The 23,691-nt window shown below is 38.8% G+C and overlaps 1 protein-coding gene and 1 long non-coding RNA gene across 2 annotated transcripts; one reads left to right on the top strand and one right to left on the bottom strand.

Moving 5' to 3' along the window:
* Positions 1-230: 230 nt before the first annotated feature.
* LOC115832338 lies at positions 231-20,474 on the top strand. The gene is made up of 3 exons (XR_004027785.1): positions 231-347; positions 11,986-11,991; positions 20,463-20,474. It is a non-coding gene; the product is annotated as an uncharacterized LOC115832338 (long non-coding RNA).
* On the bottom strand, positions 7,081-7,884 carry LOC115832337 (40S ribosomal protein SA-like). Its single transcript, XM_030802598.1, has one exon. It carries the CDS (start codon positions 7,882-7,884, stop codon positions 7,081-7,083), a length of 804 nt encoding a protein of 267 aa, XP_030658458.1.
* Positions 20,475-23,691: the final 3,217 nt, after the last annotated feature.

The raw sequence follows: 23,691 nt of genomic DNA, 5'->3' as shown, positions 1-23,691 counted from the left end.
AGACTGTCTTAAAAAAAGAAATGCAAAATGCTTTGGAAAATCTCAGCAATAGAACTGAACAAGCAGAAGAAAGAAATTCAGAGCTCGAAGACAAGGTCTTCGAATTAACCCAATCCAACAAAGACAAAGAAAAAAGAATAAGAAAATATGAACAAAGTCTCCAAGAAGTCTGGGATTATGTTAAGCGACAAAACCTAAGGATAATCAGTGTTCTTGAGGAAGAAGAGAAATCTAAAAGTTTGGAAAACATATTTGGAGGAATAATAGAGGAAAACTTCCCCAGCCTTGCTAGAGACCTAGACACCCAAATACAAGCAGCACAAAGAACATCTGAGAAATCATCGCAAGTACATTGTCATCAGGTTACCTAGAGTTAGGATGAAGGAAAGAATCTTAAGAGCTGTGAGACAAAAGCACCACGTACCCTATCAGGTTAACAGCAGTTTCTCAGCAGAAACCTACAAGCTAGAAGGGAATGGGGACCTATCTTCAGCCTCCTCAAATAAAACAATTATCAGCCAAGAATTTTGTATCTAGCAAAACTAAGTTTCATGCACGAAGGAAAGATAGTCTTTCCTTTTTTCATTTTTTCAGGCAAATGCTGAGAGAATTCGCCACTACCAAGCCACCACTACAAGAACTGCTAAAAGGAGCTCTAAATCTTGAAACAAATCCTGGAAACACATCAGAACAGAATCTCTTTAAAGCATAAATCTCGCAGGACCTATAAAACAAAAATACAATTTAAAAAACTTTGGAATGTTTGGAGGTCATTAGGTAGAGGATATGTAGTGTGAACAAATGTAAAGGAATACTGTCCTAGAGTTGGTGGGGTGAAGTAACCTGGACCAGAGCTACAGGCTTGGGGTGATCAGTGTACCAAGCTAATCTTTCTCATCATGGGTATGAATAGGATCACTTTTGTAACTGTGGGTTGCTTGAAGGTTTACATTTTGAAAAGTGCTAAATTCACTATATAGTCTTGTACCTTATTTTGGTTTTTTCCTTGCAGCCATTTTACAACTGCAACTAGTTTGTTCCCTTAGGGCAAGAAACTTTCCAATCCAGTTTTATACCCCATAAAGACTTGCACACTATATGGATTCAATAAATATTCGTCGATTGTTCCACTGTGTCAATGTTACATTGTGAGACACATCAATAATTTCCCTAGGGTTAATAAACGTAATTGTAAACAGTTGGATAGTCTGATGTACCACAGGTTGGCTAAATATAGCAATAATAGCTACCACATTTGCTAAAATAACAGCTAAGCTGCTGTATACAATTTGGGATTAAAGACTCATTAAATAATAACACAATTCTTTCCAGCCAAACTACCTTACTCTTTACTCTAAGCCAGGCATTGAATATTCCAGCTCTCATGTTTCTGGTGACTCCATTTATCTTATCTGTTAAGACCTTATCGCCACATTCCACCTTAACCTCTCTAAAGTCCCCTCTTTGAAGGTCTTCCCAAATGCTCTGGGCCTAGGTTGTCATTCCCACCCAGTATACAATACTCTGTTTCCTTAATTTTATCTATCTAACCCATCTTCCCAACCAGATCTAGCAGGAATCTTTTAAACCTTTTAGTATCCCCTTGACTAGCACAATGTGGTAAAATAATAGGTGTTCCGTAACTCATTATTGTTGATGATGATTGAAGGATAGGCACCAAATAAGTCCCAAGATCATGGACTGTTAGTGTTGGAAGGAAACTTTGGGACTTCAATGATCTGAGCTTAACACCTGATAGACATTGTATGTTTGACCTCAAATTGACCACATAGGCTAATCAAAGTTTCCCAATCAGGAGTCCCAAGACAGCTGCTGAAACGAGGTCCTCCAGTGATGAAGCTGGTCAGAAAAACTAGTCTAATCCAATGTTATTTTGAAAATGAAGAAACATAGTTCCAAAGAGCTGCAATTATTTTTCCTAAGTCATGTGACTAGTTAGTGATAGAGTCTAGAAACCTGGTTTACTGACCTCTACCTGGAAGATCCTTGCACAACACCAAAGTATTTGGAGACTGATACTTCAGCCATATTAGCTGTATAAAGGACGTACATACTTGACAAATTTTCCTTTCTGCTTTCAATAATGATATTTTGAGTTCAAAATACTTTTAATAATTAAACTAGACAGTGACTGGATAAACATTGTTCTTTGGGTTAACCAAAATAACTTTGTACTTAAAAACACTTTTTATGGTTATCACCACTGAGGCTTAATTACAAATAAAGTGAATTAAAAGAAAGCTTCCATAATCAAATTGCTTCCATAATTCTATCCTTGCAATGACCTCCAACAAGGACAAAGATGCTGTGAACTACTAAATCCTCCAAAATAGTTCTTTAATGTAGGTATGTCTTCTTTGATGTTGTAAAATTATCATGCTTCATTTTATTTTGAACGTTCTAGAAAGAATTCAATTGTCTTAATATATAAGTTGCTTTTTAAATGGAATATGCTATGATACCCTCTCAAAAAGAGAGTTTATTAAATAATTGAACATACTTAGCTTTCACTGCATCCTCACGAAGTTCTGGTAATGGGAATGATCACTGCCAAAATAAAAGGCTATTTATTTCAGTTCTATTCATGCTTTTAAGATTTTGGTGGTACTATCTCAATTTTTTAAATGACATTTAATATATGAATTAGCTTTATTGCTCTCTGCTTTCCCCCATCTTTTAAACTAACAAAAAAATATGAATTTTAATTTTTAGACAATTTATTCAGCCTTGCTATTGTTATATCTCCAGGGACTCAATTTACATTTTGAGAAAATACCATGATGTGCAAATGTGCATACCCTATTCAGCCAACATATCATAGATACTGTATAGTAACATCTGGGAATATTAAACTTTGCCTTTACTGGCAACCCAATTGGCATCTTGAACTTACATTGCAGATGTTTTATACTGATGTGTTTTGGAAATCTTTGAAGTATTCTCAAGACAGTATTCTGAGGTTTCTGCAGTGGTCCACTTGAGCCTTTTGAAGTTCCCTATACAATAGGATACATACACAGATTTTCCAAAACATGTTTTAGTGGGAAAAGAAGAAAAGTTCAAGTTGGCAGTATAATAAGCTTCCCTGAGCTGTCTGAACCGAATTCCTTTTTGGCACTATTGTTTTGGCAGTCAGTAAGCTTTATGAGACCAGTCTGATAAAACCGTTCCTCTTCCCAGACTGCTTTGTAGATGGTAAATCATTTTAATGCCTCATATTTATGAAGCACTCATATTTCTAAAGTACAGATATAAAATTTTAAATTTACCTCTGAGCATCTGATATTTCAGCTGTGCCTTATCCAAGGGTGATGCCCCACAATGGTGGTCACTGCCTGTGTGTGAGGAAATGCTAATGAGCCCAATGTGAAATGATGAGTCCTTCCACAGTGCTTGCCCTGAGCACTGTGCTTTCATTCACAGCCTCAGCCACTTCTGACGGTGCTTGCTCCTGTTTGCACCACTAGCTCCTCCACTGGAGCACAGAGTGGCTTTTGTTTAAAAAGACCTGCCTCAGCCATCTGTTGCTGGTGGTTGCCAGTGGTCCACTACTGTGCTGCGGGCCTACAACATGGATTTCAGAACATTTCTAAAGCACAGTTTATATCTCCCCTATTTCAGTGTGGTGTCGTTAGCACATAGAAAGCACATAGCTCTGGAGACAACACATGCTCCCGGATGTAACTCCCAGCTCCATCACTTACTAGCTGTAAATCTTTGGACAAAATCTCTTTGACTCTCAGTTTTCCTTCTCCTCTGGTGCAGTGGCGATACCTTCCTAATTAGACCGTGGTGAGGATGAAATACAACAAGGGGTGTAAACACTTTTCATATGTCAGACCTCTGTTACGGTGTGCAGTTGCCACCCTCTGAACTCCCTTGGATTAGCCAAATGTTAAAATGCACACTGCTTCAATTCTTTTTTAATGTAAAATACACATAACATAAAATTTGTCATTTTAATCATTTTTAAGTGTTCAGTGTCGTTAAACACATTCACATTGTTGTGTTGCCATCACCAGCATCCATCTCTTTTTCATCATCCCAAACTGAAACCCAGGGCCCATTAAACACTGATTCCCCGTTCCTCCCTTGTCCCAGCCCCTGGTAACTACGATTCTACTTCCTGTCTTTATGAATGTAACTATTCTTAGGTATGTCATATAAGTGGAATAATGTAATATTTGTCCTTTCTCTTCAATTCTTATAAGTTATCTACAATTCAGGAATTATTGATTGCCTCGCCTTGGCATTAAATTATTAACATTGCCATATATGTAATGTATTCAAGCTGTTAGTGTCTATGTGTGTATGTACTTACTATCCTTCTAATGGGATATTAGATGGCAGGATGATGGTGGTGGTGGTGGTGCATCCTTCCACTGTTATCTCCCCAGCATTCTCCTTTGCATCCTACGGAGCAATAATTTCACTGTTAGCAAAGTCTTCTCATCCTCTGTCTCTTCGCAAGATCTGCCTCACCTCTTGCCTATGGAGAACTTAAGAACATTCTACACCCCCAGCAAGCTACTGCAGCCCTCTGGAGTGGACGCTACTCATTTTGCATCTCCCATATTCAGTGGGCCCAGAGGCAATATTGGCATTCTCTTGGTACTTCTGTTTTTAAATGCATTACTTTTTTATCTTTATGCAAAAATCCTTCATCCTTTAGGTCTCTTGTAAACTGAGATTAGCTAATAGAAGTTGCTAAGGCATTGGATGTGGGGTAGGAGAAAAAGAGTGATGTGAATGATGATGCCCAGGTTTTAGGCTTTGGAAGGATGGAGTTACTACTGACTAAAATACAACGGAAAAGCTGGTTTGAAGTAGAAGGAATACCTGGAGCTATGTCAGGACATGTTAAATTTGAAATACTCAGATGCTCATGAGATAGCCAATGGGAGATGGCAACTAGGCAGCCTGGGGGTCAGGAAAGAGGTAAAGGAATTTGAAATTCATCAGCCTCTGGATGGTAAAGTCATGAAGTTGAATGAGCTCATGTAGGGAATAAGTGTAGACAGGAAAGAGGAGAGGGCCAAGAATGGACACGCCAACATTTCCAGGTCAGCCAGAGGAAACTGAAAAGAAAAGGCCAGAAAAGTGGGAGGAAATGCAAGCTAGAACGGTATCCTGGAAGACAGGAAAAGAAAGTTTTTGAAGGAAGAAGGTCATCAATTGTCGAATGTTGCTGACAGGTCAAGAAAGATGAGAACTGAAAAATGTCCATTGGGTTTGGAAATCCGGATGTCACCGATGACCTTAAAAAGAGCAGTTTTAGTGCAGTGGCGGGAATGAAAACCTGCCTTAAGTGGGTCCACGAGAGACTTATGGAGAGAAATTGGAGACAGCTAGTCTAAACAACTAATTTAAAGAGTTTTGCAGGAAAGGGACAGAGAAAAAAGTGTACTTCTTGGAGGAGGAGGGAGGGCCATGAGAGGTTTTCTCAGATGGGAGGAATAGCAGCAGCATGATTGTATGCTGATGGGAATGGGGTCATAGAGAGGAGGAAGAGCTGCCCCAGCAGCAGCCTTGCATTGAAGGGCATGACACTAGCATTCAGGCAAAGGGATTGGCTTTTGCTAGGAGCATGGCGGTTTTTCCATAAGTAATGTAAGAAAAGGTAGTGCATGTGGGCACAGATACTGGTAGACAAGTAGAAATGCCAGGGAGAGCTTATGAAAGTTCCCTTGTAATTCCTCCAAGTGCCTTGGTGAAGCAAAATCATCAGCTGACAGTGATGAAGGCTAAGGAAGTGATGGAAGTTTGAGAAGAGAGAAGGTACAAAATATTCTAGTCACTTAAAGCAGTAGAACTCGAGAGATATTCTGCAGACCATTTTTTTTTTTGCAAATTATTTGTTATCTGTCCATGAAAAGATGAGTTCAGAAATTAAGAATATGCATTTAGAAGATTCCGTAGCAATTGGACAGAGTAAAATTAGAGACTCATATTTTTATGTCTTTCTTTATTTCATTTTTGTTGTAGCCCATTTTTGTTGTAATTTACCAAAGTATTATACCAAGATGGATTTAAAATTATAAGAAGCTAGTCTCTCTTACTATGGATAATTTGAGAAATGCTGGTTTAAAGATGGAGCTAAGCAAATATAGGATAATTTCTGGGAAGCATTAAAGGCCCAGTAGATGTTAGTAATCTTAAATTTGAAATAGTCAACATAGTCATTTTTGTCTTGTCTTATTCAATGGCACAGATCAATTTTTATTAGGAGAGTAGGATTTAAGAAAGGTTTTAGTTTCTCCAGGTGAGTATGGTAAAGGGAGAAAGGACAAGGGTGTCAGAGTGTAGCAAGGATTCAGTTATGACAGTGGTTTCCAACCCTTTTGGCACCAGGGACCGATTTCTTGAAAGACAATTTTTTCCAGGAACAGAGCGTGGGGGTAGGTGAGGGAGACAATTTTTCCAGCAGGGAGAGCTGGGGAGGGGGAAGGGAGGTAGGGAGGATGGGCATGGTGGTTTTGGGATGAAGCTGTTCCACCTCAGATCATCAGGCATTAGTTAGATTCTCATAAGGAGCACCATAACCTAGATTCCTTGCACATGCAGTTCACAATAGGGTTCCAGCTCCTATGAGAATCTAATGCTGCTGCAGATTTGACAGGAAGCAGAGCTCAGGCAGTAGTGCTGGCTCACCTCCTGCTGTGTGGCCTGGTACCAGTCTGGGGCCCAAGGGCTGGGGAACCCCGAGTTATAAAGAACGATATTATTTGCCAAAACTCAACAAATGTAAACTTAAGATTTGTGCATTCCTTCATAAGTACATTTTACATCAAAAGAAGAAAACTATAAACAAATATTGAACTTGATATGCATGCTGAAATATTTAGGGAGAATATAGGGAATCCGTGATTTACTTTGAAACATATTTATTTATTTTTATCTTTTACTTAGAAACTGATGTTTATTTTCCATCAGCATTATTTCCATGTTGCTTAAGTGCCTATGCAAGAACAGCTTAAGAGCTTAAGACCATTCAGTGGTTGCTTCTACCCATTCAGTGGCCAGAGCATTGGGAGCTGCACACCAGCCTCCCGTGGCAGGCTAAGCACTCCAGGCTTCAGTAGGGAACTTCTGACTAAGTACAGAGGGCACCTGCATGCGTTCAGACCAGTCTGCACCCTCAGACTGAGTAGCGGAGAACTCAGGAGCTGGCATAGTCTGTGCACCCTGAAATTCCTCCTTGGTCACAGCCTTTTCAGCAGCAGCCTGATCTTTTTCCATCTCTTCAGGATCTCTGCAGAAGTAGAGATCAGGCACGGCATCCCACGGATGTTTGTGGGAAATGGTGCCAGGCATGTGCAGGACTTTCTGGACCAGCATCCACCACATCAAACCCCCTGAGTGAGCTCCCTTGTTGTTGCATGGGATGACAATGTCCACATAGCGCAGAGGAGAATCTGTGTGACACAGAGCAATGATAGGTAGGTTAACACAAGATGCCTCTGTGAGGGGCTGGTGGTCAGCCCTGGGATAAGTAACCGCCAGAAGCCGTGGCTCCCGGAAGGCCGCCTGTATCTGGTTAGTGAATGTTCTAGGAGTAAAGCGGCCAGCAACAAGAGTGGCTCCAGTGACAGCAGCAAACAACAGCATGGCTTTCTGGCCAGTTTTCCTGGAGGATATGACACTGACATCAGCAGGGTTTTCAATGGCAACAATGGCACGAGCTGCCAGCAGAAACTTCTCCCAGGTCTTCTTCTGGTTTAGGATGTAGATGCCATCACTTTTCATATAGATGTACTGTTCCATTTGGAAGTCAAGGTTGGTGCCACCTAAGTGGGTTCCTGCTGAAAGGAACTTGAGGACATCCTCCTCCTTCATTGGCAGGACATCAAGGGCTCTGGACATTGTGAAAGTTTTCTTTTAAGTTATGAAGGGAATCCAGAACAACACAGAATGGATCCCTCTGTGGGTAGCGCGGAAAGGCAAAATATATTTATAAAATGACGAATTGGGTCGGGTGCAGTGGCTCACACCTGTAATCCCAGCACTTCCAGAGACCTAGGCAGGCAGATTGCTTGAGCTCAGGAGTTTGAGACCAACCTGGGCAATGTGGTGAAACCCTGTCTCTACAAAAAAAAAATAATAATTAGCTTGGTGCAGTGGTGTGCACCTGTAGTCCCAGCTATTCGGGAGGCTGAGGTGGAAGGATTGCTTGAGCCTGAGAGGCAGAGGTTGCAGTGAGCTGAGATCGTACCCAGAACTGTACTCCAGCCTGAGTAACAGAGTGAGTCCATCTCAAAAAAAAAAAAAAAAAAAAAAAAAAAAAAAAAATTGATGGATGGATAGAGAAATGGCTACCTAAATAACTATATAATAAAGCTTAATGGCTGAATTTAAGTGATGGCTATATGGGTAGTCACTATAAAATCTTTCCATTTTGCTGTTTGAAAAGTTTTATAACAAATATCCGGGGAAAAGAAATGCCTTGAATTTTTTTGTGACCATTTTATCTTCTCAGCCAGATTATTAGCTCCAAAGAGCAAAGGCAGCTGTATCTGGAAGGTTATCTAGTTATATTTCTTATTTCACAGATGAGGGAACTAAGTCCTGAAGATACTAAATGACTTTATCAACATCAGGTGGCAGCCGGGTGCGGTAGCTCACGCCTGTAATCCTAGCAGTTTGGGAGGCCAAGGCAGTGATCGTTTGAGTCCAGGAGTTCGAGACCAGCCTGGACAACAAGGCAAAACCCCGTCTCTACAAAAAATACAAAAATTAGCCAGGCATGGTGGCACTCGCCAGTAGTCCCAGCTTCTTGAGAGGCTGAAGTGGGAAGATTACTTGACCAAGGGGGAGCGGAGGTTGTAGTGAGCAAGATCACGCCATTGCACTCCAGCCTGGGCAACAGAGCAAGACCCTATCTCAAACAAACAAACAAACAACAGCAGATGGCAAGTTAGGGGCATATTTGATTCCATGCTTAGTTTCTTCTCATTACACTAGGGACAACTGAAGCCCATAACTCAGGCCTAGAGGATCCATGGAAGGGCTTCTGGAATGCCCATAAAACCCCACATTCTGAATGTAAAATTTAAGTGTATGTTCAAAGATACATTTTCTTTTCTTTTCTTTTTTTCAGCAGTACTTTTATTTTTTCTCACACAATGACCTGTTGCTGGAGCCTAAAGATGCATTTTCTAAGGAGAAAAGTCATAGCTTTCAAAAGATCCTTAAGTGGTCTATGACTCAAAAGGAGTTCCTGTCTCTAAAAAGTTACTAGGACTAATTTTATTTCCATCAAATTCCTCCTTGAAAAGAGTGAGCACAGTGTTAAGACATTCAAGAAATATTTTTAAACTGATAATATTTTACTGACAATCCGTGTTAAGCTAATATTTTTAACTGATTAGTGATAATGGTATTCGAAAAAGCTTTTTGGAGTTCCAAGACAGATTGTAAGAACCTGTAATGTGAGACACTCAAGCCCTTTGGAGTTTTTAATTATGTTTTATCTTGTCTCACACAAGGCTGTGGTGACCCACATGAAGCTGGCTAAGTTCTGAAAACATATTTATCTTTTTATTTTTTACTTCCTTGACATTTGGAGATCACTGTGTTGCTTAGCAAAATCCATCCAGAGCTTTCCCTTCTTAATTTCCAAGCAAAATAGTTTATTGTAACATCCTTCAGGTTCAGGCTATAAGTTATTCTGCCTTGAGTATGCACTTAGCAAGGGGTTGCCTCCAAGTATAGAGTCAGGCCTGTGAGCTCTAGCCTCGTCCTCTGCTCTACTATTGTTTAGAGGAAAGCCGACTTCCTAAGCATTAGCTTTTTTAAACCTATACACTAAATTTAATATCTCCCGAGGTATCCCACAAGGTTTTGTTAGCATAAGTAAATTGATATTTTTAAAATAGCTTGCAGAATATGATACAGAACTTAAAAATATGATGTCACATTTGGTCAAGGAAAAGTATATATGTCTTGTTTGTATACTTTAAGAAACCAAACACTAAATTATGGAAGAAATAGATAATTTGGCAGAATTTCTTCCAACATTCAGGGAAAATATTCCATATCTCTAATAGAAGGGTCACTTTCCCGAGTGACCCTTCCATCTACATGTGCCTGAGTTTGCCATCCCTCTATTTTTATTTCTCAACTCAGTCAATGCCTAACATTTGTCATATCACAAAAGCAAAGCATATAAACATGAACTTTCAGGTTTCTCCTGAATCTCCCAGAGATAAACTGAATAGATACATCAGCACAACTAAAACAAGACTGTCTGTAAATCTGCTTGGGCTGTCAAAAGAAGAAGAGAAGAAGAATTGTGCAGGAAGTAAAAGAGTCAATGAGACAAATTAAAGGAAATAAAGAATTCTGGTGTGGATTGAACTGACAAGCTCAAGAACAAAATGATAAAGACCTTTAATCACGTCGGAAAGTCTATAAAGCTATGTAAAAGTACAAGAACTAGCAAATGTTAATAATAAACCTTATCCTATTACATAAGAGACAAAATGAACTGCCAAAACTCCAGAAAGGTCAGATCTATCATATATTGTATCTGTATTGAATGCGCATATTGAAAACTAATTGGAAGTCTAATGAATAACTTGCTTTGCTAAGAAAGAATGATCTGTTAATGCATCGGATGATTTAAAATTTAGAAGACTCTTAGAACTCTATGATTGCCACAAGATCATGCCTGAATTAGCCTGCCGTGGGATGACATACAAGAAACAAATGAGCTGTCCCAGTGGAGGCCACGCTAGATTAGGCAAACAGCTGGTCAACCAGTGAAACAGCCCTAGCTGAGATCAGAAAAACCATACAGTCAAGCCCCGCCAAAATCAGCCAAACTGCCCAGCCAATGCTGAGTTCAGTCCCTCTGTAAAGAATATCCTGATGAGGGGAGATGAGGTGGGAGCAAGGGGAAAATGGGAAGACCAGTGAAGAGGCTACTGCAATATGCTATGCTAATAGCTCCCAAACTACGGGATCAATGTTAACATCACTAAAAGAGAGATAAAAGGCCAGGAGCAGTGGCTTACACCTGTAATCCTAGCACTTTGGAAAGCTGAGGCGGGTGGATCACTTTAGGTCAGAAGTTCAAAACCAGTCTGGCCAACATGGTGAAACCCCGTCTCTACTGAAAATACAAAAAAATTAGCTGGGCATGGTGGGAGGCACCTGTATTCCCAGCTACTTGGGAGGCTGAGACAAAAGAATTGCCTGAAACCAGGAGGTGGAGGTTGCAGTGAGCTGAGATCATGCTACTGCACTCCAGCCTGGGCAACAGAGTGAGACTCCATCTCAAAAAAAAAAAAAAAAAGAGAGAGAGAGAGAAAACAGGCATTATTTGCCTCCTGATGTGATGCATAGGGAATACACAATACCGCTTAGGGAGTAGTCTTCCCTCAAATAGAACCTGCTCTGATTAAGCATCCATATCTAACTACAAATTTGCAAGAAATATAGGGGACAGAAAACATATTAAACAATGAAGGGGGTTGCAATCGCATAATCTGGGATATGGAAAACCCTGCAGGACAAATTAGCTGGTTTCTTCAACATATGAAGGGTAAATATAAGGAGGGGGGAATCTAGACTAAAAAATATTCTATAGGCAAATTGGCTTTAAAATACATATTTATGAAGAAATCAGGGGAATTTGGACAATGACTGGATATTTAACAATATCAGGGAATTATTAGGTTTTTTATAAAAGATGCGATAATGGTATTGTGGTTACTTTTTTGAGTCCTTATAGAAATACATACTGAAATACTTATGAATGAAAAGATATGTTTGGATTTTCTCCTAAATAATGCACTTGGAAGTGGGGAAGTGAGTGGGGTACAGTATGAACAAAATAAAATTAGACGTGAATTGATAATTATTGAAGCTGGTTAATGGGTACGTGGGGGTTCATTGTATTTTTCTCTCTACTTTTGTGTATCTTTGAATTTTTCCATTAAAAATGTTTTAAAAGTATGGAAGAATATCGTTTATATACAATATATGACAGGAAAAATTCATGGATACCGCTCTTCCTCATCATTGACAATTAAGCTCTGCTATTGTAAAAAGCCTTTCTCCCTTTGCAGACATGTCCTCTGGAGACTCTCCAATGATACTTTAGTGCAATGATCCCCCTGGGTTAGAGAGTGGCTCAAACCAATATAAGAATGAAATTAGATTCAGCAATCCTACTTGTGGGGATTTACCCAAAAGATTTAAATCAGTGTGTCCAAGAGATGACTGCACTCTCATGTTCACTGCAGCACTATTGACGTAGCCAAGTTATAAAACCAACCTCATCAACAGATGAATAGATAAAGAACACGTGGTACATATACATAATGGAGTACTATTCAGACTTAGAAAGAATTTCTGTCACGTGCAACAACACAGATGAAATCGGGAGACATGCTAAGTGAAATAAGCCAGACACAGAAAGACAAATACCGCATGTTCTCACTTATATGTGGAATTTAAAACATTCAAACTTATAGAAGCAGAGAGTAGAATGGTGGTTGCCAGAGGCTGGGGTGTGGAAGAAATGGGGAGATAATGGTCAATAAGTACAAATCCTCAATTAGGAGGATTAAGGGGTTTTTTTTAGCTCTATGGGTACAGCATGGTGAATATAGTTAATAATAATGTATTGTACATTCCAAAATCACTAGGAGTGCATTTCAAGTGTTCTCACCACATAAAATGATAGGTATTTGAGGTGATAAATATGTTAATTAGCTTGATTTAATTATTCTATGTTATATTCATTAATCATGAAATCATTTTGTACCTCCATAAAATGTATACAATTATAACTTAGCAATTTGCAATAAAATTTTTTTAATTAAAAAAATTTTTAAAGAATGAAATGAAAGCATTGTAGCGACACGTATGTACAATGTGTGCTATCCACTGCAGTATTTATTTTAGTGTACAAATACACACTATGTATTTTATACATAGTCACTGAATTACTTTATTATCCTTCTAAAACTAGACTTATAAAATTACCCAGATTTTTTATTATTAAAATAAAATGTTCATGACCAAAAAACCTAAACAGTACAGGAGATGAGGAAAAGGCAAGAAGTAAAAGTTCTCCCTCTGAACACCCAGTCAGTCTCACTCTCAGTGGTGTGGAATCACTTAACACATTCTTGAGTATCGTTTCAGAAATGTTCAGTGCATAATTGTGTGTGTGCTGGAAAAAGTTGTTTTTAAGGAATATTGATTAAGCACAAGGGTGACCTGGCTTTTGGTTAATTTTATTGTAAACAATTATTAGTTAATATATAATACATCTTTGTTTTGCAGAAATACTTTTATATTCACAAAGAAGGCATACAGCTTAATTATAGCCCTTTCATCATATGATTATCCATATCATTATAATATAGTTAGTTATGTTTGTATTGATCATTTGAAAATATAACTGAATTTTTCACCTTAATATAAAAAAGATACATTAAAATGAAAACACATTAATGACTTATCATTGTTTCTTTCTTTAAACCCTTCAAATTGAAATTGTTTAATAGATTTTCCTTTGGGGCTATTAGGTTGCTGTTTCACATCAACAAAGTAAAACAAAATTTTAGGGTATGAAAAGAAAACAAAATTGGTATCTTGCTTATTCTTATATTATCTGCCTGAATTAAAAATTAAAATAAAAATGGTAGATATATGCAATCAATTTTCAAAATATATTCAAATTATGAGGGTATTTCTTTTATATTACCTTTCTGTATGTTTTAACGTTCATATTTTAAAAGTTGTAAGATTTGCAGCAATAAAACAGAAACGATTCATTCTTTAAAAAATTTAACCACTAATTTTCCACAGAACTACATGATTAAAAATGGCTTTCAAATGAACATTGACTACAAGCGTTTTTTTTCTATTAATTTTTTTTTTTTTACCACATTTCAAGATTTATCTAAGGCTTGAGTTATCCATTACCAAGTTATTTTTTAATGCTTCCCCATTGGCATATACTTATTTTGTTTGTGCTCTTCCAGTGATTACTGATTCTTGAAATTACTGAAAAAGAGAAGACGGAGAAGAAAGGCAACTCTTACCTTGGTGACATGCAGAGCTGGCTTCAAGGGTGCATGATATGCACAGTCACACAGAGTCCCACGGTCAGAAGGGTCTCATGGTTGGTTTAATGATCTGCGGTCATCATCTTGAAATTCATAATAATGTTATCTTAAACTTGTATTTTGTAAGTGAAGCTCGAAGAAACAATGGTGTTTGTGAATGAACAATATGCACAATATGTTTGTATATTGTTCCTTGCCTCCTTATTTGCATACAGCCTTCTGCTGTTCCATGAGCAGAGAATTCCAGTGGACCCAGCATGGGAGATCAGCAAGACAGAAGCAAATAGATAAACATTTTATGGGAGCCACTGGCTTCCACAGAGTGTTGGTAGAACAGGCATGTATCAAAAAGTGGAATAAAAAACAGTTGTTAGGTTTTTTGCATCATTTCCAGTGTTTTGGTAAGAACAAAATACATATGTGTGCACAAGCTACAAAATACAAATTATATTGTATCAGTGGTTCTAAATACAGTTTTGCAGTTAAAACTGGCATTCCATAATATAAAGATGAATGGTTTTAAAAAGTTATGCCAATAATTTAAATTTTTAATTTTTCTTCACTTAGACCAGCATTACATAACAAACAACACCACGACAAGTCAAGAGAAAGACTGTGGAAGCAAGAAAAAGGCTTTATATTTAAGTACCTTTAATGGCACTTTTCCCCAGATTTCAAAACAAGGGCCCTGTGTTTTCATTTTGCATGGGGCCTCACAAATACTGTAACCAGTGCTGGTTACACGTTCTTTGTCTTCCCCCAGAATCCTCCTGCAGGAAGCATCTGTCTTCTATTCTAAAGTCATTAGAATAGAAGCTTGCAGCTGAGTTTGGGCTGGAGAAAGGACATCTTTATTTTGGCAAATGGCAGAAGAACTGGCAAACAGAAATAGCAAAAGGAATAGACATGTTTCCTGAAATCTGGTATGGTAAAATGCTTAGGCTCTTACAGATTAGGTTGTCTTTGCTTCATTGTGGTTTACAGCTGTGGATTTTTCACACTGAAGGGCAGTTGTCAAATAAATATTTTTCCTTCATCACTTCTTTACACTCAAGACTTCTCAGTATCAGTACCATCTTACTATGAATTTCATTTTATCTTAGAGCTACTATAAATGATTTAAGACCAACAAAAAGCTGTGTTATTAATTTTTATTTTGTGCATTTTGTCATTGTCTCTGATGAACCATTTTCAGATTGTTTCAACAAATATTTTTGGAGAGCCAGCTTTATGAGGACCACCGTGCTAGACACTGGGGACACCCAGTGAAAAAGAGTCCTCATCTGCTAGGGGTTTAGGTCTAATCATCCTCCAGAGGGAATAAATGGGGCCAAAATGTGATGGTGAGGGCTGGTTCATGTGGAAAGTTCTTTAGGTTTTGGTTTTTTTCTTCACACAAAGTGAACTCTATTCTTTGTGATACATAAATCACTCCCTAATAGTGAGGTAAGTCCATTAAGTTAACTTAGAGCACCACTGGTTATATTATTGCTGCAGGAAATGGCAAGTCAGGATTGCAACTGACTCATTTTAGAGGAAGAAATGCTCCTTTGAAAAAAACTATTGTTGTCCTTTGGAGTTGAAATTTCTTTCCCTGATTTTTAAAGCCAAGTACAGAAAGGCTGTTTAGGAGAATGAGACTAAAATAAAACTCCCTAAGTCCCAAATCTGTGATTCAGAGTAACTCCACTGACAATGATCAAAATCATTCCTCAAGTCGTGGCAGGCTGCTGTTATCCTTCCAGAGTCCATTTATCCATAAGTCTCCGAGGCCCTTTGTTTTCAACATTCACTCGCTCTTCTTCATTCCTAACACCTACATTAAGAGTGATCAATTGTGATGTGCTTCTGACACCAGGTTCTTGAGAGTGGTGCTTTTGGCTTTATTAGAAAACTCTTCCTGAAAATGGTTTAATGTATATTTTAAATTATGTATTTAACGTGGAAAGACAAATTTTTTGAGACTTGTTTTCATGAAATTCTCATGGATACTTTACTCCCAATAGTTCCCAATTACATCATATTTTGTCTATTCCCCAACATTTATTCTTTCCCTCTTCCTTGCAATAATACTGATTTTTAGCTGGGCAACCTGGAATAAAGCCCACCAGAACAAATTTAGCCACCTGGAATAAAGACATTTCCCAGCTTCTCCACCAGCTAGGTATGGCCACATGAGTAAGCTTTATATAATATCCTTTCCTGTTGGCTGAAATGCACGTGTAATAGCTGGAATTTCAGCAGCCACTTTGGACTAGGAGATGGAACATCAAAGGTAGGAAAACAAAAAGACAGAAGTTTGAATCCCTGATGATTTCAAGGACTGCCTACTTGTAGACTTTTTTTTTTTTTTGAGACAGTCTTGCTCTGTCACCCAAACTGGAGTGCAGTGGCACGATCTCAGCTTACTGCAACCTCTGTCTCCAGGGTTCAAGCAATTCTCCTGCCTCAGCCTCCTGAGTAGCTGGGACTACAAGCATGCACCACCACACTTGGCTAATTTTGTATTTTTAGTAGCGACAACATGGGGGTTTCACCATGTTGGCCAGGCTGGTCTCGAACTCCTGACCTCAGGGGATCTGACCACATCAGCCTCCCAAAGTGCTGGGATTATAGGCTGAGTCACCGTGCCCAGCTGACTCATATACTTTTAGATGAAAGAAAAGTGCAACTCCATCTTGTTAAAACCACTATATTACTTTTTGTGTCTCTCTTACTTGCAACTAAACCTAATTCTAACTGATAACTTATTATAGATTCCTTGTTCATTCTGCCTAGATGAATGCAGTCTTTTTTTTTTTCTTTGAGACAGAGTCTCGCTCTGTCACCCAGGCTGGAGTGCAGTGGGGCGATCTCGGCTCACTGCAAGCTCTGCCTCCCGAGCTCATGCCATTCTCCTGCCTCAGCCTCCCGAGTAGCTGGGACTACAGGCGCCCACCACCGTGCCCGGCTAATTTTTTGTATTTTTAGTAGAGAAGGGGTTTCACTGTGTTAGCCAGGATGGTCTCGATCTCCCCACCTCGTGATCTGCCCATCTCAGCCTCCCAAAGTGCTGGAATTACAGGCGTGAGCCACCACACCCGGCCGGTGAATGCAGTCTTAATACTTACTCTTTTTTCTCTACCTTGAAATTTATTGCTCCTTTGGCTAGAGAATCCTTAAAGAATATTATGTTTTTCACAGTTCAGTTAATTCATCTTTGTTATAAAAGTGACTTAAACAATATAAGAGCAACAAATATTAAAGTAATAGCTGTAAATAGCAGTTTTATTGGTTTTCTGTCAATGCATATTCTAATTCTGCTAAGACTTTGAGTTTGGCTTATCTAGAGCACTAAGCACTGAGTCCACCTCTGGATTGGTTTCTGGTCCTACCCATTTCACCAGCTTCCACAAATCAATGTTTAATTAGCAAAATAAATAAATTAATTAAATTGAATTAAGGAACAGAGCATCTGAGTACCACCTCAAACCTGTATCAAGTCTGATGGGAGCATCATGTCTCCTTCTAAGTGGAACGTGGGAGAGTGTGTCCTGAGATGACATTAAGGAATTGCTAGAATGGGGGAGCCAGGAGATGATGCTGAAGTTATAACCTGAAGACTACTGGTGTCCTTCCAATCCAAAGGACAAGGTGAGAACTCGATAGACAAATGAGTTATAGAGTCACCAGCAGAGAGAATCTCAGAGGGATGGGGGAACACCAGACTGGGTCTACAAAAACAGTTTAGGACTTAGTCCAGCAGCAGAGTAAGCACTGGTGGGGAGGGGGCATTACCGAGTGCCTTGCAGACACAAGTGAGAAGGATGTTCCAATGGCCTAAAAATCAAAAAGAAGACTTAAGATCATAAGCAAATTACTACAAATGTGAGAAGAACGTGCTGGCTGAAATAAAAATAAAGTACCTAAATAGATAACTACATAAAAATAAAAGTTTTGAAGAAAGTTATGGACAAAATTACCATGCTTTAATTGGTGTAACTTTTTAATTTGAATTTTTGGGTACCTAGATGGATGAGATGACAGTAATACCAAGTGATGGTGACCAATATAAGGTCTACTGTCCATTTTTAACTACTCAGTTTCCCTGCACAGAACTATTTCCATCATGAAAATCCTGATGCATTCATAAATAACATTCACGTTAACTCAAAGTAAAAAAGACCAGGAGTGTTGGAAATTAAATTAGTAATTGAAGAGAACCACTCCCAAACAATCTCAGAATATACTCGTTTGAATTACTGGGCACTTTAGTTCCTAAGAGAGCAATGGTAAAATATATCAGCCAGTGGCAATAAATATCAAGAATTTAGCAAGAAAACTAAAACAATAGATTGTGACTGAACTCCAGTGAGCCTCAGATAAAGTCTTTACTTTCCCACTCTCTTTAATGAGATGGGTTGGAAAAAGGTTTCTCATCCCTGAGAGTTGAAGCCAATTTAGACACAGAGTTCCCTGTTCTTTCCTCTTTGGTCTTTTCCTTATTTGAAAAGGGTTTTCACAATGGGGTAGGTGGCTCATCAAGAACGGGAGCATCTGAGCCCCCAGGAAGAAGGACTGGAATGCAGGAGCTGGCCCAGTCTATCAGACACCTGGAGCTATACAGTCTGATTTGACAGGTGTTTCAGAGTGTACAGAGAGCTAAGCAGGCATTATTCCCAATCTCATTTCCTTCTTTACTTTGAGGCTAGGTACCTGTGATGCCTTTGACACCATGGCAGACAGAGTAACAAACTCTGACTTACTAACAGAAAACATAAAAAGTATTTACTGAATATTATCTATATTCTTGGTACTCAATGGATAGAAAATAATAGATATGAGTTCTGCCCTATCCTTATGAGGAAGTTGGCAAAACAAGGAACAAACACATATAATGATCTCTTCATGTATCCGTGACCTCTCCTAGACTGTAAGCTCTATGAGAGTAGGCTCTGTATTCATCATATTACAACTGCCCATAATAACCCAGTTCCTGCCCACTCAATAAATACCTGAAAATGAATAAACATGAGCCACTGAAGTAACAATACAAGTAAGCCTCTACATAGTTATGTACCAAAGAGAGAGGTAGACAATTAAAGCTGAAAGCAGTTACAGAAAGCAAGATAGCTAAGTAGACAGTCAGTGGGTTTAAAAGTGAGATTTGGCCAAGTGCAGTAGCTCATGCCTGTAATCCCAGCACTTTGGGAAGCTGAGGTGAGCGGGTCACCTGAGGTCAGGAGTTCGAGACCAGCCTGGGCAACATGGTGTAACCTCCATCTCTACTAAAAATACTAAATTAGCCAGATGTGGTGGCGCATGACTGTAGTTCCAGATCCTCGGGAGGCTGAGGCAGGAGAATCGCTTGAACCCGGGAGGTTGGGGTTGCAGTAAGCCAACATCATACCACTGCACTCTAGCCTGGGTGAAAGAGTGAGACTCCATCTCAAAAACAAAACAAACAAACAAAAATGAGATTAGCATTGGTCTTTCCCGTTACCTGCAGAATAGAAGAAGTTCTCTCAGCTGGCTGGAGCCTGACTTTGGGGTCTTGACTCTGCCCCATTAAATGTATAAAGCATTCTCAAGAGAGGACATAAAGTGGCAAATGCCCCAGCTCCAATGTCAAGGCTATCTTTCCCATATAGAACAACAGTGATATCTTGGTAGGGGTTCTCAGGACAATCTCTTATCTGGAGTCTGGGGATCTCCAAACAAATGACACTGTAAAAACACTTTCTTTGGTCACTAGACTGTTCTTTAAAGAATTCAAAGCCTGAATGCCTTAGATACTGCTTTGGTTTGGGTGTGGTTTGTACCCACAAAAACTCGTGTTGAAATTTGATCCCCAATGTGCCAATGTTGGTAGGTAGAGCCTAGTGGGAGGTGTTTAGGTCCTGGGAGCAGGTCTCTCATGAATTGATTAATTCCCTCCCAAGGGGCTGAGTGAGTCCTCACTCTTATGGGAATGGATTAGTTTCTGAGACAGCAAACTGTTGAAAAGAGTATGGCTCCCTCAGTTTCTCTCTCTTGCTACCTCTTTTGCTGTTTGATCTCTTTGCACATGCCTGCCTTGATTCTGCTTTCTGCCATGAATGGAAGCAGCATGAGACAGAAGCTGAGCAGATGCTGGTACCATGCCCCTTGAACTTCCCAACCTGCGGAACCCTGAGCTAAAGAAACCTCTTTTCTTTACAGATTATTCAGCCCCAGGTGTTTTGTTATAGCAACACAAAGTGGACTAAGACAAATGCAAAGCTCGATTATAATACTGTAATTTAGGTGTGAATGATAGGCTTGAAAAGTGAGGATTTGGTTGACATTTAGCTATATAATTTTTAAGAATCAGTAGATGTCTGGACAGCTCAGCCCCAGATTGCCTAGCCACTCTTGACAAGGGTCCAGGCTATACTCAGAGGAGGAATTTAACAGTCATCTCCCCAGGACAGCCCAGGACAAAAGTTCACTGCACAGCCCAGGTCTCTTCTCATGATATGCTGAAGCTAATGGAAATGTCCCTTCACGTTTGACTGGAAGCAGAAGGATCTGGTTTACTTTTCTGTTTTTTGTCTTTTGAGACAGGACAGTGGCACAATCATGGCACACTGCAGCCTTGACCTCCTGCGCTCAAGCAGTCCTCCCATTTTAGCCTCCTGAGTAGCTGGGACTACAGGTGCATGCCACTATGACCAGCTATTTTTTTTTCTTTTGTAGAGACAGGGTCTCCTTATGTTGGCCAGGCTGGTCTCAAGCTCCTGGGCTCCAGCAATCCTCCTGTCTCAGCCTCTTAAAGTGCTGGGATTACAGGTGTAAGCCACCACACCCAGCCCAGTTTTTTTTGACTCATAGCTGTTGGAATAACTTATCTCCCTTTAGCATTAGCATCTGCCAAACCCATTCTGGAGTAATGAGAAACCAGATCCTTCTTTGGCCAAGATGCCCCCTCTTTCTTTCCTAAAAGTTCTGGTTTGTGACAATAAAGTTTGTGTATCGCTCAAAGTCCCAGTGGAAAACAGACGGCACACTAAAAATGGATAATTTAAGGAGAGTTTGGTAAGGGCACTGTTTACAACGGTGTGAGTAGGCTATAGAGAATCAACAAGGGATAGCACTGCAGTGCCCCAGGACTGTTGTCACCCTGCAATACATGCAAGGGAATAGAGAAATTACTGGAACCTGAGGAGAGAGAGGCTACATGCAGAGGACCACCAGATGGGAGCCAAGGCACCAAGCTGATGAAACCTCTCAGAGAGGAAACAGAAGAATAAGTACTCTCCTCCCAACAGTCTTATTTGGTAATACTCACAGGAAGCTGGAGGGCAAGGGAGCCCTTTGATGGAGTCTGTCCAGATGAGACTGGTGCAGAGAACAAGATGGACAATGGTGAGAGTGGATCTCAGGGGCAAATGGAAGCTCTCCAGCACAGCTATGCTTTATCCATTCTCCAAGAATCTGTGTCTGTAAAACCCCACTGATTTCAAGTGAAAAAGACCTCCTTTTAGAATTAATCCTTAATCAGACTAATATAGTGAACCAAAAGCAAATAGAATTAAAGAAGCAAGACCCTACATTCTAATCCCATTTCTGCCAGTAATTTGCTGTGTGAGGCTGAGAAAACAAAACATTTAGGCTTGTTTGTCTACTGCTTACTATCTCTTGAGAGTATTGTGAGGATATTTGCAGCACTTGAATATGTATCAGCCTCCTTTTTTTCTTCAATCACTTTATAGCATAACTACCAGGTGCTTCCTTGATTCTCTTTCTATTCATTTCTTCTCTCTCTCTCTCTTTCTCTCTCTCATTTTCTCTTCTTTCCCACCATGCTTCATCTCATATTGAAGTCTGACTTGTGGTGTACTGTGAATACTGTGTTGTGGTTTAATTCCATGTTTGTTGTAGTTATCGTTTAGCTCTGCAAAAAGCTGATCCTCCAAATTTGTGTTGAATCATCCCAATGATAATTTTATTACAACTTGTTCAAAACACAAATACTGCTCACAAATATTGTTCTAAATCTCCTTGCATTGCAGTATATGACAGAGACAGTAAAATGCCAGGAGCTGCATTATTCAAAGAACAACCTATTCTATAGGAGTGTGATTGTAATGATGATGACAATGATTAGTTAATAAGTGTTTGTATATTACGTATGTTTACAAATTACTAATAAATAATTAGTATTTACTATGTGGCAGGAACCATACTAAGTAGTTTTCACATGTAATTTTATGCCATTATTAATAGGTACTATTAAGTGTAATTATTATCTCCACTTTGTAGAAGAGAAATATGAGGCTTAGAAAGTTAGGTAACTTCCCCACAGTTGTAAAATATTACTCAGATCCAGGACTCAAATCCAGGTGTGTCTAACTCTATAGCCCATGCTCTTAGACACTACAATTTTCTTGAATTTTTAAAGTTAACAGGCATATGATTTAAACCCTCTGACCCTATAATCACACTCAGGAGCATATTTCCTAACCTAAAAGAAAAACAGTATCATTCTGATGTTAGATGAAGATAGTTGCACAACAATGTAAATGTACTTAATACCATCGAACTGTACACTTAAAAATGGTTAAAATGACAAAATTTATATTAGACATATTTTACCACAATAAGGACCACAATAATTTGTAAGAATCAACAGGAACAAAAAAGAAAGCATTATGTAAAACTAATAAAGCGACTTTGCAAGGTTGCTTTAAAATTAATGATGAAATTAAATATCATAAATATCTATTACCTACTTTGTTTCCATGTATAAAACTGTATATTCAAGCTGGTTAAAAACTTTGAAAAATTATCTTCTTATTGGGGAGATGGAATTTTTCTTAAGTTTGATATTGCCATATATTTGGGCATGACAATTTTCAGTATAAAATGAATAGCTGTCTAAGCTAATACTTAATGAGGAGAAAAACAAGGATAGCTTTGGATACGATCTGACCCAAATTTTGCTATCCATTGACCACAGAGGATTATCTGAGGAGTTATTACAGCAATTATCAAGGAAGAGAATGGCATGGGAGAAATTGAAATGGAGAGGATAAAAAGGAAATTACCATATAAACAAAGATTATGATTGCAACATTGTATTTAATTTCAAATGAAATATAGGAAGTAGCTGAAATGCCCAAAGAGAATGAGGAAATTAGCTATTTTATAGTACTTTCACTTGAGAGAATATTATGCAGCCATAAAAAATTGTAATTATGAAGATTTTTGTAGCAACATGGAAATATTTATGGCTTAATGTTAAATAAAAAATAGGATGCAAAATTTTATTCACATTATGCTTACAGTATAAATATATGTGTGAATATGTGTGCAGACTGAAATAAAACATGCAAAAACTAAAGCAGTGTTTGTGATTCAGTGGTAAAATTATAGGTGATTTTTTCCCCTCTATTTTCCAAACTTTCTTTAATGTTAAACTTCATTGTTGTGTTAGTTATCTATTGTTATGGAACAAATTACCCCCAAACTTAGAAGCTTAAGACAGCAAGCATGAATTTCCTCACAGATTTTTTGGGTGGAATCCAGGCATAAGCTTTACCAGCTCTCGTAGCCTCAAGACTGCAGTCAGCTGAAGTCTTGACTA

This window comes from Nomascus leucogenys, chromosome 22a, assembly GCF_006542625.1.
Source record: "Nomascus leucogenys isolate Asia chromosome 22a, Asia_NLE_v1, whole genome shotgun sequence".
NCBI classification, from domain to species: Eukaryota; Metazoa; Chordata; class Mammalia; order Primates; family Hylobatidae; genus Nomascus; species Nomascus leucogenys.
Note: the sequence above shows the minus strand (reverse complement) of the source record. Positions and strands in the feature narration are given on the sequence as shown.